Source organism: Peromyscus leucopus, chromosome 8b (genome assembly GCF_004664715.2).
Source record: "Peromyscus leucopus breed LL Stock chromosome 8b, UCI_PerLeu_2.1, whole genome shotgun sequence".
Classification (NCBI taxonomy): Eukaryota; Metazoa; Chordata; class Mammalia; order Rodentia; family Cricetidae; genus Peromyscus; species Peromyscus leucopus.
This window is the reverse complement of record NC_051086.1, coordinates 56,593,425-56,612,144: the sequence shown is the minus strand read 5'-3', so window position 1 is coordinate 56,612,144 and position 18,720 is coordinate 56,593,425. Positions and strand designations below refer to the sequence as shown.

The 18,720-nt window shown below is 52.0% G+C and overlaps 1 protein-coding gene across 1 annotated transcript in view; it reads right to left on the bottom strand.

Annotated features, from left to right (window-relative positions):
- Window positions 1–3,782: 3,782 nt before the first annotated feature.
- Atp2a3 (ATPase sarcoplasmic/endoplasmic reticulum Ca2+ transporting 3) overlaps window positions 3,783–18,720 on the bottom strand; it is a 31,518-nt gene continuing 16,580 nt past the window's right edge. The window contains 10 exon segments of the mRNA XM_037200569.1: window positions 3,783–5,314; window positions 7,899–7,971; window positions 8,335–8,452; window positions 8,883–9,000; window positions 9,401–9,534; window positions 13,503–13,588; window positions 14,211–14,413; window positions 15,122–15,342; window positions 16,640–16,975; window positions 17,072–17,290. Of these exon segments, the coding sequence (XP_037056464.1) occupies window positions 5,251–5,314; window positions 7,899–7,971; window positions 8,335–8,452; window positions 8,883–9,000; window positions 9,401–9,534; window positions 13,503–13,588; window positions 14,211–14,413; window positions 15,122–15,342; window positions 16,640–16,975; window positions 17,072–17,290 (1,572 nt within the window). The 3' untranslated portion in view covers window positions 3,783–5,250.

Below are 18,720 nucleotides of genomic sequence, written 5' to 3'. Positions count from 1 at the left end.
AGCTGCATCTGTAACCTCAGGGCTGGACTGGTGGAGATGGGTAGATCCCTAGAGCTCATTGGCCATCCATCCAAGCTCAGTATGTGTGCTCTACGTTCAATGAAAAACTCTGTTTCAAAAAATAAGTTGGAGAGCCATTGAGGAAGACATTTGATGTTGACCTGTGGCCTCCACATGCACACGTTGCACACGTGGGTGCACACATGCACACACACACACACACACACACACACACACACACACACACACACGGTGAATGTCTTTTCACTGGTTCACTCTTAGGGACAGACACCTGTGGCCCTAGGCTTTGTCAGCACAGGCGGGTAGAACAGATGTCAGAATTCCACCCAGTGGTTTTCTTCAGCCTTTTCTTTACTATGGCCCTGTAAAGCAGGTAGTAGAATGCCCATTATACAGATGTAGAATCCGAGGCTCTGGAAGTTGAACACCTGATCAAAGGTCATGTAACAAGTAGTTCTCAAGTTTGCTTGTGGCTGGAAGAGAGGCTCCCCAAAGTCTAAGGGCTTGGCCCAGATCCCACCCAAAGACTCCAGCACTTGAGATCTGCCAGGCCTGCCTTATAAGCCCAAAGGACGTGTGGCCAGCTCTGGTTCTGGGCCGGGCCTTCTAGGGAGACATGGCCCTGCTGCCAAGGACTCGGCCCCAGGACAACCTCCCCTGCTTGGCTAAATTTAGCGTTCTGTGGGTATGGAGGGGGTCAGTGCCCATCCTGGAGCCACTGCCCAGGCCTGGAGGGCAGCCTGAGTCCTCAACAGGATGGGTGACATTGATTCCAACTTGTCTCCTTAGCCACGCAGGATACCAAAAGCTTATCTCTGGCAATCTGATTCCCACACACTATGGTGTCCTCAGGGAGTCACCCCAACACTCAACAGCCCCTCCAATGCTGTTGGAGCAGAGCTCTTGACCTAACAGTCAAGGGGAGGTCCATGGAGAAGACTGAGTACCAGCCACGGCCCCAGGGTTGGCTTTTCCTCCTTGTCTGAATTTTCCAGACCTCTTCCCTCCCACTGTGGGCCATGACCAGGCTGACTCCCATCCCTTCAGTGTTCAAGGCATCATGGTCCGTTCTTTTTGGGTCTTTCCCGCAGACCTCTTCTGTCCAGTAGTAAGAGGCTTCTTTCTGGTTGACGTAGGTCTCTCTCCTCAACACTAAGCACCTTTGCCAGTTCTCAAGGCTGGGGTCCCTCTTCTATGGCTCTTTCTTATCGATTTAAGATAGAGTTTCAAACATCTCAGACTGAACTGCCTCAACTTCCAAAGTGCTGGGATTATGGACAAGTACCACCAAGTCCAGCTTAAGTGGAGCTGGAGGTGAACCCCAGAGTGTTTTGCATGCCAGGCAAGCGCACTACCAGCCCAGCTACACCTCTGGCTCCTTTTTTTTTTTTTTTAAATCAAACCAAGTTGAGGTAGAATTTCCTTTTTTTGTTTTGTTTTGTTTTGACAGTTTGATGAGTTCTAACAAATACATGTAGCTACTCTCCGACCCATCGTTCTAGAAGGGTCCCTCCTGCATCCTCCCACTTTGGTGCTCCAAGACAAGGTTTCTCGGTATAGCCCTGGCTGTCCTGGAATTCGCCCTGTAGACCTGGCTACCCTCAAACTCAGAGATCCGCTTGCTTCTGCTTCCTCGGTGCTGAGATTCAAGGCGTGCGCCACCATCTCCGCCTCCTCCTGACGCTTTGCGGTCACTCTTTCCCCAGGTCCTACGCCCAGCAATCACTGGTCTACGGCCGTTTAGATTTGCCCTGCCTTTTGGGGAAGTCCACGCATGCACACAGGATGAGCTCTCTTTGTATCTTGCCTCTTGCGTCCAACACGATGATTATTTCTTTATTTATTTGAGACAGGATTTCACTTTGTAGCCCAGGCTGGCCCAGACCTTGCTGCAATGCTCCTGCCCCAGCCTCTCTAGTGCTGAGATTTTTAGATGTGCACCACCATGGCTGACTCATCACAGTGGTTGTCAGCTACATGGTTCTCTATGTATGTGGCCATGTGTGCCCTTGTTGCTGAAGCTTTGCTGTTGTACAGACATATCGTGGGTGGTTCATCCATCTCTAGATGGACTCTGTAGTGCTGTAGTATCCAGCCTTTTGGGCTCAGCTCTCTGGATGTCTATATTCCCTTCTCTGCTCTGTCTTTCATTTTGCTCTTTCATGTCTCATAACACAGCTCCAACCTGCTCCCTCCCCTTGTAGAGGGGGCCTGGAGAGCACAAAGTCCTGGTTTCCAGAGAAGCAAGGGGACCCTGGGGCATCTTGGCAGCTGCCACCTTGGAGCCAGAGAAGGAGTATGCCGGGGTTGCCTGGGAATTCCCTCCTGGGCGAGGTGAGGAAACCTCTCTGTTTACCTTGGCTGCCCAGCCTTGGGTTGTAGACTCCATGCTGTGTGCTGGACAGAGATGGATTTGAGCAGGCCCTGGTGGGGGTGGAGGCAAAATGGACCAGGCTACCATGCTCCAGAGATTGCTAGGGACTCCAGAGCCACACACCTCTTCTGAAAGTACCCTTAGGGCTTAGGCTATCTCATTTCCACATCCTGTCACCATGATGAATGCAGATAGGCCCTCCCATGGCTTCCTCATTTGCTATCTAGAGCCTCAGCCCGCAGCCTGCCCATGTCTTGGGGCTCCTTTAAGACCCTAGGGGTGCAGGGTTTTATATTTGAGAGGCCTTACAGAGGTCTGTGTGGCCAAGGATACTTCTAACCATTCTGCTGGGGAAATAAATCCTTGGGAGCTCCTCATGGTGTGAGCTATCTCCTCTGTCACAGCTAGAGTCACAGATGTGTGACTTAGATAACTGCACCAGCCCACATGTAGAAAATCCCTGCACTCAGCACTGGAATTCTGGGTTTCTTCCTTTCCCCCAACCCTAGGGCCTCAAACTGCTCTACCACTGGCTTCTATTCCCATCCCAGTAGTACCTTGGGCTTTTTTAAAAAATTGTTTTGTTCCTGATGGCTGGAGTCCAGCCCAGTTCAGTGAGTAATTTGGGGGCCCCTGGTTTTCACCTTGCAGTGGGCTCTGCAAATGATGTAGTCAGTCCTGCCTCCTTCCTTGTACCACAGGGCCCGGGGAACAAGGTCTCCATCCCAGGACAGCTAGATAGAGGATAGATGCTAAACTTTCATGGTGAGCCTTCTCTTTGGAGACATGGTTAGTTCCCTCCTACAGCTGCCTCCCAGGACCACTTGCAGAGGCTGGTTCATATTAGGCACCATTATAGAGATACTCTTGGGGTGGTGGGAGTTGTGGGAAATTCTGGGGAAAGGGTAGAAACCTTTGAGGTGGGATAGACTGCTGGGGGCCCAAGAGGATAAAAACATAACAAGCAAGAAAGCCCAGGGAGAGTAACAGGAGCCACAGCATTGCCAGGGCAGGCATTTGCCAGGGATTCTGCGGTACAAGGGCTCCTGAAATGCAGGCTCCAGGCCCAGCTCTGTCTCATCCCACCTCCAGCTCCTTTTCCTTTGAGGCGACATGTTATTCATAAAACATGCGATTAAACTGCTGAGCACTGTTCTTAAACTGCCAACCAGTAGGGCAGTAAGCAGGCTGCCTGCCCATTAAGGCTCAGGCTCGCCCCACTTCTGCTACTGGGGTGTGGTTCTGGTCTTGTGATTCCAACTTAGTGCTTCTCCAAGTCCCATCTTCCAGTAAGAGATGGACTCTGGCAATGCGGGGACCCCAGACTTTGACTTGGCTGGTTCTGGGTGGATGGGCCCCTGGTAGCCACAGAGACAGGAGGCCACAGTTCAGACAAGATGCTGACAGCGCCAATCCCCCAGACACACGTCTTTATTCCTCTACCAGAAAGCACATCAGCAGGTGGGCACAGGGCTCTGCTCCTGCCAAGTCATCCCTCCAACTCTGTTTCTCTCTAAGGCCCCTCTAGAACCCGCCAGAGGGAAGGGAGGATGCGCAGGAGAGTAGGCTGCCAAACATGGAGTTCATCTGTCTGCAAGGCAGGCTGAGGGGGCTTTTGTTACGGGTTGGGGGTGGGGGCGCGGGGGTCAGGACAGTGATGTGAATCTTGATTTACATATAAAATAATCACATTGTACACACTCAAGGAAGAGCTAAGTCACGCTGACAGACACTTACTCTGGTTTCTGGGACACCCTAGCTAGTTTTTGTCAAAGGAACAACAGCAGTGTGAAGAAGAGGAACAACAACAGAAAAAAATAAAACCAAGTAACGCCCAAACCAGTTCATCTAAGAGATCCCCATGAGATGCTTTCTTTCAGTGGGGAGGTAGGGGTAGGTGGTCCCTCATGGAGCATCCATCTTAGGGACGTCTCTTTGACTCAAAGATGGACAGTGGGAGGGAAGTGAGAGAGGCATAGAGTAACACCAGCAGTTCAGGAGATTCAGAATCACCCAGCCCGGCAGCAAGTGGCATGGCCTCCCACCATGGGTAGCAGGACAAGCTGACACGGACCTAGGGATGTCTGGAGTCTCAGGCACCAGGGACATGGACAGTCAAGCTGGCCTCTGCTCTACAGACCAGGTCGCCCTGAGCCAACCTGAGCCGAGGCAGTGAGCCGGGAGGTGGGAATAGGGCTGAGCCCCGTCAGCTAACCCAGGCTGCCTCCTGGGAACCCTGTCAGCTAGCCCAGGCTGCCTCCTGGGAAAGGGAGTCCTGGTCCAGCCCCTCCTCCTGCTTCTTGGGTTCCTATCTGTCTGTGATCCCTCAACCCCCTAGGGCCGGCACATATATAAACAGACCCAGGCTCCCGCTCTCAGAAGTGGACTTGGTGGAGGCAGAGCCAAGTGGAAGGGGCTGCCCCTCCTCGTGGTCACAGCTGGGCCCAGATGGTCCCCTCTGAGTCCTCCTTCCCACAGCTGATCAGGCTCCAGACCCAAACTAAGCAAGAGGTCAGAGTCCGTAAGAAGGCCCCCGTGAGTCCTCCATCAGGGCAGAGGCACTAGTTACCAAGCAAACCAAGTGAGCAAAACGTCCAGCCTCCAAGCAGGGAAAAGGTTGTGGAGCCGTGGGGGGATGTGTGGTGGCCCTGCAGCCAGCTCTGGCTTCTTAGCCGCCCCTCCTGGGCTCAATTTCTGGGCCAGAGCTGCAGGGAGGTATGGAAATGGAGACAGGAACCCGGGATTGGGCCTAGAGGTGGTCATTCTTGTTTCAGGCCTGTTAGGTCCGGCAGGGTCCAGTAGACAGTGAGTGTGGTTGGCAGGGGGTGGGAATGGGGACGAATGCTTGGACACTGTCAGTCTGACGGCCATACTGGAGACTCCTCTCTGATCCCAGGACTTACTTCGGGTCCTTTTTTTCTGGAGGAAAAAAAAAAAATGAGAAATCATATGAAGACGAAGAGTGAGCTATGTAGGCTGTTCTTTTCAGCTCCCCTTTCGGCCTCTTACCCTTCATTTCTCCAGGGCCAGCCCCCACTTCCTATGGCCTGGGACCTTCCATACCTGGTCCATCCCCAGCCTCCCTGAGTCCCAGCCCCAGGAATCCGGCTGCTCTCTCTGTGTCCCCCAATTCTCCCACAGAAAACGCTCATATTTCTTTGTTTGGAAAATGCCCCTATCACTGTGAGGTCCATAAGCAGGGGATCCTCCCTGCCGCCTCCCTATCCCACGTGGTCTGATTTCAACTGAACACGCTCAAGCTGACCTTTACCTTTGCAGCCCATACAAGGACAGAGGCCTCACTCCAGTCAGTCCTGCTTAACTACCTCCTTCTGTTGTTGGCACCATACAAACCCCCCAGTCTGGCCCCATCATCCTTCCCGTGGCTCCACTGTCCTTAGATGAATTCTGGATCCGCCTTGGACTCTCCCAGATCCGTTCCCTCTCAGCTTCTCCATCCCAGCCTACGGGCTTCCTGACAGCCCCTCAGTCACACCTGAACAGCGCCAAGGGTGGAGAGAGAGGACCCCCAGTCCCAGGGCTGACCCTACATCCACAATTCTCCCCAGGACACATCCTCGTAAATCACAGAGAAACCACAAGAGTCCAGCCTCAGTAAAACTTCCCTAAAAGGCCACTCAGCTGGCTTGGGAACGTAAAGGGTCCCCTCTCTTACCCCCGCCCTGTCCGGCTTTAGGAGGCCCAAGGGATTGTGGCCGCCTGCCGGCTCAAGGCAGAGCCGTCTGGACTTCCAGCAAGTACATGAGTCCCCAGGGGCAGCCACAGGTGCCCAGTCCAGGTGCCTCCCGAAGATCTGTGGTCACTCCTTTTCAAATCAAACTTCTCCAAGACTATGGTGGTCACCATTCCAGGTCAAGAAGGTTGGTAAAGGTGTGGCTTGGGGCCCGTTCACTCTGGGTCAGGATTTGGTTTCTTCCTCAGGCCACCTTAGCATCCCTTTTGCTTCTATTCTAGAATCACTTCAGTATGTTTCTAGTTGTCAGAGCCCTCCCAGATGCTTACACACCTTTTGTGGTCCCCACTCCCTGAGAATAGCCAGGACCTTGTCTTGGCATTCCAGGCTTTCTGCGTCCTCTGGGCTCCCTTTCATACTCCGGGTACCAGCTCCATCACAGATACCTCAGCCCTCTACCCTGCCAGATTCTACTCTATGGAATCTCATCTAGAATCTTCTAGCAATTTCCCTTAGCTCCAACTGGGCGGCCCTCTAATCTCCTCCATCTAGCCCCCCTCCCCCACTGGGCCCAGGAATCCAGTGTGGAATTGTATCCCAGACACAGGGTTTCCCCCAAGGGAATGAGAAATTTTAGCCATGAGGAGAAATTTTTTCATTTTTAAATTTCCTCAAGAAAACATGCTGAACTCCTTGGCTGCTGTGGTCACCAGGGATGAGAGGTGTCTCTCAAGACAAAACAGCCTCCAGATGCTCCTGTGTCTAGGGGGCAGGCTTCACAAGTGAGTTTGTGTGGTTGGGGTGGAGGGTGGAGGGAGGGGTTTCCTGGAGACTCTCCTGTGCTATCTGGCCACAGCTGGATTTCTTTCTTTGTTGATTTCTTCCTTCCTTCCTTCCTTCCTTCCTTCCTTCCTTCCTTCCTTCCTTCCTTCCTTCCTTCCTTCCTTCATTTTCGGTTTTTTGAAATAGGTGTCTCTGTTTAGTCCTGGCTGTCCTAGAACACACTCTGCAGATGAGACTGGGCTCAAACACAGAGATCTGCCTCCCTTTAGAATCTTTCAGAGAAAACCAAGGTAAAACATTATGTAACTATTTTAGAGAAGAGACAAGCTTTCATTACACTGCCCAAATGGGTCTTGAACTCTTGTTCAAGTGATGCTCTGGTTCAGTCTGGTGTACATGAACACAGACAGCTGCCAACACGTCTAGCTGATGTGGTCTACCTGGCACGTGTGGTGTGGGGATGCTGGGATTAGAAGAGTGTGCCACCCCTGCATAGACAGAGCTGGAATTCTGACATTCCAGTACCATACCTATTTCTTCGAGGCCTCTCCCAGGTCCACCCAGGGTGAGCCCGAAAGAACCATATATGGAGGGGCAGAACGGCCTAGTCCAGCTGCCCTCAGCCCCACTCATGGGCTCTCTGAGTGCAGCCATTCCCTGTACAGACCTCTGAGAGGCCAGCTTCTCCTGAGAAGGAACGGCTCATTGAGACCCTTTAAAAAAGACAATTGTGTTCAGCACCCAGTAGATTTGGTTAGCATGGGGGTGTAGGGACCTTTATGGAATGACAGGCACGGCATTTATTTATAGCTTCCACTATTTCCTGGATCAGGGGTCACATTCCATCTAGAAGTGGCCCCCAAAGTCCCAGCTGCCCAAAGCCAGTCTTAGCTGGTTGCTGGGCCCGACCTCTCCACAGCAGTCTAGCTTTCTTCTCTGCACCCAGCCCTGCTACTGTCCATCACTCCTGGGTGGAGACAGACCCTGCCCTTGTTCCCACCCATAAGGTGACCCCAAGAAGCCAACCCGGTGTGGCATGGGGTCCTGGAAGTGGTCAGCGGCTGCCTACTCCAGGCCTGCACAATTGTCCTGAGAATACCTGGATAAAGACAGGCCAGTACAGGGAGGTCAGAGGTCAAGGCCAGGACTACAACAGCATCTTCTCCACCTTATGTGTGTGTAAGGCGGTGGGGGTGGAGTGGGGGAATTTACAGCAAGTGAGAAGAGTGAGGCAGCGTGGCCCTGAGCAGTGTTCCAAATAGGCCCAGTGCCAGACACCTCCCAGCAACAGCTTGGGTTATAGCCACCAGGGCCCTGTATGTCCTTCATTTCATGATCCAGAAACAGCTCTCCTCCCGTGCGCCTTGCATCCACTGCAGCATGGGGTGGGTAGGTGGCGGGGAGCAGAGGCAGGCTGGAGAGAGCTGGTGAGGATGTGGAAGGGGCTGGGCCTCTCACTTACCATCCATGTGATTCCTGGACAGGTACTTGAGGGCCTCGTCCAGCAAGATGACAGGCAGAGACATCTGGAGCACCACCCCCCACTGCCGGCCACTCAGTGGGGTCACCTGGAAAATGAGCTGGTGGGGGCAGGGAGACCTGGTTACAGGCTGCCAGCCTCGTATCTATGTCACCCACCTGGACTCCAATGGGCTCTTCATGGGCATGTCCTTGGAAGCCCTCCTGCCACACCTCACCCACTAGGTTTCCCCAAGATAAAGTGCTCTCCTCTGCCCACCCAATCCTTCCTAGGCCCTGCCTAACGCTCAGGCCCAGGCAGTACCTTCAGTGAGAGGGCTCCACCTTTTCTGCCCCTGAAGGTGGGGATCTATCTGGGGGATGATGGCTAGCCACATCTCTCCCTGTTGTCTCTCTTGTGCTTCAGATGGCTTCCTTTAGAGAGGCCTAGGAAGGCCCAGCACCCAGTTGGGACCCCTAGTGTCCGAGGACGGCTCGATGTCGGTAACCCAAGAAACTGAGGGAGGAGGAGGAGGCGTGGGAGCGACTCACAGGCAGGGGAGGCACCAGAAGAATGAGGAAGTGTAAGGCCATGGACATGACCACAGCCCCCAGCAGCCAAGGGTTCAGCCAGGGTGGCATGCGCAGCAGTGACTGGTTCTCTGAGACGCTACCAAAGGCACAGGGATTCACTCAGGACGGGATGTCAGGCCATGGTGGCCCCACCCCCTTCAGCAACCACCTCTCTACCTAGGTTGTAGAGCCAGTGTGGATATTTCTTCTGTACACCCCATTCACCCTAGAGACCCATCTCAGGGCTGGGGTCCACTTTCTCTGTCCCTCCGATTCAGTCCTGGACCTCCATTTCATCATACACCAGGCCTTCCTCTCCTGAATCCCAGTTCTGGCCCCACTGACTCTCAGAACCCACTATGGGCCTCTGTGATCCGTAGACCTCAATCTTCAATCTACTTGGATCTCAATCCTGGTCCCTTTTGACCTTAGACCCCAGTCTGTCTTGGACTCCTCTGATCCTTAATCCCTGCCCAGGACCCCTTTGCCCAGCTCACCTGTTGAGGGCGTTGCACATTTCAATGGTCACAAGCACAGATAAGGCCATGGTTGTGGGGAAGCGGGACTCAAAGACCTCACAGTCGATACCGGCAAAGAGTGGGTTGTCTTCAGAGCACTTCAGGAAGTTCCTCTGAGGACAAGGTGACAGGGCCCAGGAGAATAGCTGTTACTGAGGTGCTGGACAGAGGAAAGGGAATCCTCACCCCAACTCTGGACACAACGGGGGTAACTAGTGAGCACTAGTTAGACAGCACTACCAGGGATGGGTCTAAGGGTAACCATCCTGGGGTGGTTAGGTATGGATCACCGGAGTAGCTGGCATTAGTCTGGGGAAGGCACTGGGAAGCCAAGGGGTTGGGTAAGGGCCCAGGCTGAGCCTCCTGGGTCTCTGCAGTGCAGGAGTTGGGGTGGGGGGGTGATCAAAAGAGACCTCGTAAATACACTAAAGCACGTCAAGATCGATCAACACAATTATGCTTAAATAGAACTGACCTCAGAAGTAGACAAACCCCACGTGTGCCCTCTTCAATGTCATTACACAAGGTTCCGTTCCTACCTCACTCCCTGCTCCCTGCTTTCTGCTTATGACAGAGAAGGAATTGCCAGGGCTCAGTCCTAACACACACTTCCTCTGTAATTCGCAAACTGTTAGTGCCCTAAGAAAGCCTGCCCCTCTTCCATTCCAGGGAGCTTTCTTTCTGCTCACTGGCCTTGCTCAGGGTCTCCTGCAGCAAAATGCCAAACTGAGGATGTCTGGGAGGACCAACTTGTCCTCTCCCATACCACGGGGATAAGTGCAACCATTCACAACTGTTTAGTCCACCTAGGTCTTCCACACTCCCACAAGAATAATTCCATTCTTACAAGTCTCCTCGGAACCTGAAGATTTTTTAAGGCCAGGGCTTAGTAATAGGCATTGTACTGCAGAGATAAGTCCTCCAAGAGAGGTCTGTCTAGGGACAGACGGTCTGACCCAGCAGTAAATACAGTATTACTATGCATGAGCGCCTGCTGTCACACAGGAGAGAAACTATTGACAACTATGGCTTGCCTAGATCCCTCCTAAAAGCTGAGATCACATGCACGTGTCCCCCACACTCAGTTTACAGAGTGCTGTCAACCCAGAGTGTCATACACGTTAGGTAAACAATCTACCAAATGAGCTACGCAAGCCCAGCTTTGGAAACTGAGTTGGACCCTTTATGGGGTCACATGAGTATAGATGTGGTTGTTAATTTTAACTGTCAACTTGACGAAACTTAGAATCACCTTGAGGGAGTCTGTAGACCAGGTTGGCTTGTGGATATGTCTGTGAGGCACTGACTTGATTATGTTAATTAATGTGGGGAGCCCCAGCCTGAAACCAGGTAACAGCATTTCCTGGTTCTGGGTCCTAGACCATATAAAAGCAGAGAACGTGAGCGCCTCTAGCTCATTAGCATGCACTTCACTTTCCTCTTTAATGGTGAAATGATATGGATACCAAAGACATGGGTTTTGTTGCTGGTTCTGATTTTTAAATATATGTATAATTTTATGTCTACGGGTGTTTTGCTTGCATGCATGTCTGTGCACTGTGAGTGCCTGATTCCTTAGAGGCCATCAGATCCCCTGGAGCTGGAGTGACAGACTGTTGTGAGCTGTTACACCTTCGCTGAGACTCTGACCCAGGCCTCTGCAAGAGCAATCAGTGTTCTTAACTGCTGAGCCATCTTTCCAGCCCCCCCCCCCCCCCCGCTTTTTTTTTTTTTTTTGAGACAGGGTCTCACTATGCATCTCTGTCTGGCTTACAGCTTGCTATGTAGACTAGACTAGCCTTGAACTCACAGGAATCTACCTGCCTCTGCCTCCTGGGTGCTGGGATTAAGGTCCCAGCTGGTAGAATTGTTTTAAAATACATCCCTTATGATATATTATCAATAAGTAATTGACTTGTGTATGTATTTTAATACCTATATAGTTGAGCTCATATAAAAATGTCCTGGGTGAGAATGGGCTGCAAATAGAAAAAGTTTAGGAAGTCAAGAAACAGGGGGCTGGAGGGATATCTTGGTGGCTAACAGCACTTGCTGCTCTTCAGAGACCCTAGATTCGATTCCTAGCATCCTCATGGTAGTTTACAACTGTAACTGACTCCCTCTTCTGGCCTTTGCAGGCACCAGGGACACATGTGGTATACAGACAGACACACAAGCAACCAAAACACTCCTACACATGAAATTAAAAACAAACAATGCCAGGCAGTGGTGGAGCACACCTTTAATCCCAGCATTCGGGAGGTAGAGGAGGCAGATCTCTGTGAGTTCGAGGCCAGCCTGGTCTACAGATCGAGTTCCAGGACTGCCAGGGCTACATAGAGAAACCCTGTCACAAAAAAACAACCCTCACCCACCCACCCCCACCCCAAAAATAAAAAACAAACACTTTTTAAAAGTCATGAATCAGAGTGTTCTCTTTCAGGAGCTTTCTCAAGGATCCCTCTCTTGAAATTTGACAACTAGAGGCTAAAAAGATGGCAGAGACAGGCAGATCCCTGGAGCTCAGTGGCCGGCTAGCTTAGCTGAATCTATGTATCTGTGAGCTCTAGGTTCAGTGAGAGACCTTGTCTCAAAAAAATAGGGTTGAGAGTAATCGAGGAAGACACCCAATGTCAACCTCTGGCCTCTACATACATGTGTTCATGTACGAGAGAGAGAGAGAGAGAGAGAGAGAGAGAGAGAGAGAGAGAGAGAGAGGGGGGGGGAGGGAGAGGGAGGGAGGGAGGGAGAGGGAGGGAGGGAGGGGAGGGAGGGAGAGGGAGAGAGACACAGGGAGACACCAGTGACTCTAGCCTAAAGTTCTGCCTAAACCGCCTACTAAAGCACTTCCCACCCTGAACAGGATTCCCCATTTCCACGGCCCCTCCCCCAGACTGCCAATTCTTTATAGAGACCCCCAGACCAGCAATTCCATAGCCTCAGTAATTTGTGCCCAGGCCACAGTGAGTGTCCGGTGGTTGAATGAGAAAAGGAATGACCTAAGGAGAGCTGAGAAGAAGACATCACATCAGGCTGACTAGGTTTAAGGAGATGTCTAATGTGACTCCTAGGTGTCAGCTTGAGTGACCAGGCAGACAGTGTATCTGAGATGAAAGAGAGGAGAGAGATCAGTGTGGAAGGAGGCATGGTGTGGCCTCATGGTTTGCAGGGGACCTATGAAAACTGCAGAGGAGGTAAACAGCATTTATGGGGCGGGATCTCAGAAGAGAAGAAGGAAATCCCTGGAGAGCTGGGATCCTTGGCCTAAAGCAGTGGTTCTCAACCTGTAGGTCATGAATCCTGGGTCGAACAACTCTTTCAAAGGGACCACCTAAGACCAAAATTAAATTAAAAGTAGCAAAATTAAAGTTATAAAGTGGCAACAAAAATAATTTTATGGTTGGGGGCCACCACAACTCAAAGAATAGTATTAAGGTGTCATAGCATTAGGAAGGTTGAGAACCACTGTTCTAAAGGATTGATGTAAACACAGGGATGGGTGGAGGCACAGTCCCATGCTCTAATCCAAAGTTATCATGGGAGCCAGAGGTGCTAAGGTGATCAAGGATGATCCCTGGCTGAGGACAGAAGGAAGGGATATTAGCCTTCAAAGGAGGCTGGGCTATGCTCTATATTGTGGTGAACTGGAAGAGATGGTCTCTGGGCTTGAGAGCTGCTGGGTGCCAGAACATGGCCCTGGGGCTACCTCCTCTCCAATAATGCAGGTGGCATCCATCAAGGAAGGGCCCCACCTTCCTCAGCTACCCTGTCCACTGTTTTGTGATGTCTGCTTCAAGATAAGGGCCAGAAGGACAGACAGCAGTTGAGAGACGGTCTGGCTTGTTTCCAGAGTTGAACTAAGACAAGGCTGTTCCGCACTGTGCAGTGTTTCCTTGAGCTGGGGGCTGTACTGGCCCCTGTGGGCTACCAGGGCCAACCAAGCTACCTCCCTGGAGGATGGTGTTCACACCTGGGGACAGGAAAGGCCAGCTGCAGGCCAGCCACGGAGGCTGAGTCCCTCTCTGGAACTCCCTCAACCACGTAATCTAGAAGCCCACCTGCCTGGCTTCTACTTGCTCACCAGCTGATAGAAGGTGACTTGAGGTCCCTCAGCGTCATACAGGAACCACCAGGTGGCGGCAGCCACCGTAGCCAGGCCTACATACACTGTGGGCAGAGGAAGGGGAGACATTGCAGGCAGCAGCTGAGGTTCTTAGCCGTCCCTGTCCCCTTCCCAACCATCCCCTGAGTTTCCCCTCCCTCCATAAGCCATGGCCTACTAACATCCACTCTGTGCCAATGGTGCCCCTGAGTGGCAACCTCATCTGCCACACTCTTAGGCACAGTGACTGATCTAAATTTGCACTAATAAAAACAGGCCTGAGATTTTTATAAAAATAAACCCCAGATCTCCCTGGGTTGTGGAGATGACTCAGTGGACATAAGCATGAAGATCTGAACTTGGATCACCCATGTAAAGGCTGGATGTGGCCGTGTATGCCTGTAGTCCCAGCACATGGGGTTTGTAGGGATACAGACAGGAGGATCACTGGAGCTTGCTGGCCAGTCAGCCTGTCCAGCACCTCCCCTCCCCCCCAAAAAAGGCAAGCTCCAGGCATTGTGAGAGACCCTATCTGAAGGGAATTGCCAGAGTGATAGACCAGCCATACCCCATGCCTAGTCTTTTCAGTCACACGAGCCCACAGAATCTGTTAGCAGAAGCTGGTTGGGTTGCACTGTCTGCAGTCCGCAAACCTAGGATGCTCCTGAGGGCTGGAGTCCTGCTCACCTCCAATAGCCAAATACCGGAAAAAAAGCCAGCCACTGATGAGAGCCTCACGGGGGTTCCGGGGCAGCTTCTCCATGATGTCCAGATCTGGTGGGTTGAAGCCAAGTGCTGTGGCAGGGAGGCCATCTGTCACCAGGTTCACCCAGAGCAGTTGCACGGGGATCAGGGCTTCGGGCAGGCCCAGAATTGCTGTGAGGAAGATACTAAAACCAGAGTCATGGGCTCTAGCCGGAGCAGGCCAGCCACCAGCAGAGGGTCCAGCTCCCCCTCTCACCCCAGGCTGGAGGAGGGGCCCTCGACAGCTTCCTCTGCACCCCAAGAGTGATGTGAGAATACTGGCTACATGTGTCCTTTAGGTATAACAAGGACAGTTGGGTGTGTGCACACATACCACATGCCCAAGCATCAGACATGTGCAAACATCTGACACCTGTCACACGATCACATAAACACACAAACACAAGCAATCACCCATGTGCTGGCCCCAAAGTGCAATGGTGAAGAATCCACATGCATTGAGTACATACGAGCTCATAGCATCCAACAGGCATCTCTCCCATGCAAACAGAAATGTGAACATAAGCACACTCCGGTATACATTCTGTTTGTGTTTATGTCCAATGATGCTTAAAAGCACACAAGCATTCCTAAGCATAGACCTCTCACCTGAACATACTATACATACACACAGATCAATGCATTCATACACGTAGACACCCTGTTGCCCTGCGGTGAAGCTGCTTCTCCGGTCTTATGGGTCTCAAGGTTGAGAAGTGAGGAAGAGGGAAGACCGTGGCTGGAGGGGTGGATGGTAGAGGATGCCAGAGTGTACCACAATCCGGACGCAGCCTTCTCAGGGACATAGAGTTGTTTGGTACAGGGGCTTGGGAGGAGGGCGCATGGAGCCTCACCAGACAACCTCGCCAACATTGGAGGAGATGAGGTAGCGGATGAATTGCTTCATGTTGTTGTAGATGGCCCGGCCCTCCTCTACTGCGGCCACAATGGAGGCAAAGTTGTCATCGGACAGTACCATCTCTGCTGCTGACTTGGCCACAGCGGTACCTGAGCCCATGGCGATGCCAATCTCTGCCTTCTTCAGGGCTGGTGCGTCATTCACCCCATCGCCAGTCTGTGGGCCGGGTCAGGTAGGACATACCTGAGAAACTTGTCTATTTCCTCTTTTTCCCAAGCAATCCTACTATTAGGGGATGTCCCCAAGGACTCAGACAGATAGACAGAAGAAATGGTGGAGTCAAGAATGAGCTTAGAGGGGCTGGAGAGATGGCTCAGAGGTTAAGAGCACTGACTGCTCTTCCAGAGGTCCTGAGTTCAATTCCCAGCACCCACATGTTGGCTCACAGTCATCTATAATGAGATCTGGTGCCCTCTGCTGGCATGCAAGGATACACGGAGGCAGAATGTTGTATACATAATAAATAAATAAAAAAAAAAAAAAAAAAAAAAAAATGAGCTTAGAGAGCCAGCCTGTAGTACCAGCCGCTCATAAGACGGAAGCCGGAGGATTTCAAGTTCAAGACCAGCCTGGGTAATTTATGGGGAAAAAAAAGGGCAGGGGATGTGGCTCAGTGATAGAGAGAGGACCCTGAGTTCTTCTATCCTCTGCAACAGCATCCCCATCCCACCATTCAAGCATGCGTGTGTGTGTGTGTGTGTGTGTGTGTGTGTGTGTGTGTGTGTGTGTGTGTGTAAGGAAGGAAGGGAAAAATAAGCATGATCTTATACATTGGTTTAAAGATGAGATTAGAGAAGACAAGGGATGTGGGCTATGGTGAAATTGGACAAGACCAAGCCTAAGTCCCGAGAAGATGATGAGTCAGCAATAGAGATGAGGTGGACCCACACTGAGGACGGGCGTGAAATTCAGGTTGGATATGGAGTAGACATCAAACTGAGATTAGGGAGAAAGCTGACGTCAATTCAGAGATGATGTCATGGTTGTGGCCCAAGTCAAGGGCCAGGAACATACTAGAGTCAAGGTGAGCACAGAATCTAGATAGGACTCAGGCTGAAGGTAAACAATACAAACTAAAGTAAAGGTCAGAGTCAACCTTATCATCCTCATGAACAGTGACATCATAGCCAAGTTTGGAGTTGTAAGGTCAGGATTGGAGATCAGGTTAAAATTGAAATCAGCATAACATTGAACAGTGTTGGGGAATCAGAGTCAATGTCTGTGATCAGTTCTGGACTGGGTCAAGGCTTAAACACAGATCAGAATTAAGCTCAATGTAAACAAATAAGAGGGTCAAGGGGGGTCAACCTCAATGGTAAAGCACATGATTAAGGAAACAAGTTGGAGATCAAGGTCAGTGTAAAAGTGGAAGGTGAGGGCAAGAAGAGGGTTACAGCTGTAATCAATTTAAGCAGCTCCCAGGCTCTTCCCTCCCACCCCCCAGGAGCCTCACCATGGCAGTGATCTCGTTAAAGGACTGCAGGTTCTCCACGATGCGAGACTTATGTGCGGGCTCCACACGCGCAAAGCAGCGGGCGGTGCGGCAAGCGTGGCGCTGCTGCTCTGGGCTGAGGTCATCAAATTCACGGCCTGTGTAGGCCTTGCCCAACACGTCCTCTGTCTCCCCAAAGATGCCAAGTCGACGGCAGATGGCCACAGCTGTGCCTTTGTTGTCTCCTGTGATCATGACGACGCGAATGCCCGCCCGGGAGCAGCGTGTGATACAGGCAGCCACCTCCGGTCTCGGTGGGTCTAACATGCCCACACAGCCCACGAAGGTCAGGTCTGTCTGTGGGGTAGGGGCAGAGGCAAGCACAGCCTGAGTCTATCCTTGACCTGGTTCGTGCCCAGCCACTGCGAGAAGAACCTGGCTCTCAGCACCCACCTCGTACTGTACAAACTGACTGCAGTCATCCAATCGCATGTCCCCCTTCCTTGGGGGCGTGTCCCTGGTGGCCAAGGCTAAGCAGCGCAGTGTGTCAGAGCCGGAGCCCCAATCCCGGATCTTGGCCAGAATATGTTCTCTGGAGGTGGTGTTCAGGGGTACTGTTCGGCTCCCCACTCGGACAAAGGTACAGCGCTCAATTACACTCTCGGGAGCTCCCTGTGGAGGGAAGGGGAGAAGAGTCAACTCTACCACCCAGGACCCTGGCCCTCCTTGCTGCTGGGTAGAGGAAAGCGCAAGCCTCTATGGAGAAAGGCCAACCAAGAGCTCAGACAGAAGGGAAGAGCCTTTCTTTGTAAGCTCAGAGGGGGAGCCTGGTGGGCCTCACTATGAGAAAACCTGAAGGGATGGGCAGATGAGGCCACAGACACCCAATGGGTGGCCCCTGCCTCTACCAGCCCCCAACTGAGAAGGCTTGCTGCAACATTTGGAGGTCTGATTGTGATCTGCATCTCCCATGGGGACCCATGTCCCTCCCTGCTTGCCTGGTACCACTGGAATACCCATTTTATAAGGGCTCTGTAATAGCAGATAGGCATGCTGAGCCCCACCAGGGAGGACACTAGAAAGAGAGGCATGCAGTGTGGCAGGTGTGGCCCTGGCAAGGCGGCTTTCGGTGGAGGGGTGACTGACTCATTTCATCAGGGGCTCACCTGGGCCTAGGATTGGTTTCTGGCTAGTGCATCAGTGGCAGGCATCTTCCTCTCCCTTAGCCTAAAATCCCAGGGGCTACCTTCTCTAAGAGGCCAGGGTTCCCAGGATGGAAGCGCTGTCATTTCATAGGCACTAAGATCTCCACTGTGGGATAAAGCTAGGGATGGGATCCCTGGAGAGCTGGGACGGGAGCTGCTTCTTTCCCTCCCCAGGTTTCAGCTTCCGAAAAATAGGAGCACCAACCACATCACCACCAGTGATCAGAGGCACAGGGCTTCTGTGAGCTTTTAGCCCAACTTTGTCATCCCCACGGGGTGCCCAAGACCACAGAGGAGCACCCATGACTCCAGAGTCCTGTGGCAAGACAGTAACCCTCAGGCCAGAGCTAGGGACCATGGTCCCTTAGCTACTGGATGCTGCCCTCAGTGTCCTATTGGGTGTTGACCAACTGGGTGTCACTCCAGAGCCATGGCCTTGACAATGGGCCCCTCCTAGCTCCCTGAGCCCCCCTACTACTGCAGTCTGTGGGGCTATTATTTATTTTTTGTGTTCATCTGTTTTTCTTCTTTTTTCTTTCTTTTCTTTTCCTTCCTTCCTTCCTCCCTTTCTTTCTTCCTTCCTTTCTTTTTCTTTCTTTTTTTTTGAGATAGGGTCTCATATAGCCCAGACTCATGAACCCAAACTCACTTACATAGCAGATCCTCCCACCTCTACTTCCTCAAGAGCTGAGATGACAAGCATATGCCGCTATACCTATTTTTTGTCATTCTAGGAAACAAACTTATGGCCTCTTGTACTCCAGGCAAACACTCTACTAACTGAGCTATACTCCCCCTGGTGTTCTGGAGACTGGAGACTGGATTGCTCCCTGCCCACCCACCCACCCACCCACCCACCTACCCCCCAGATCCCAGAAATAACCTCAGGCCTCACAG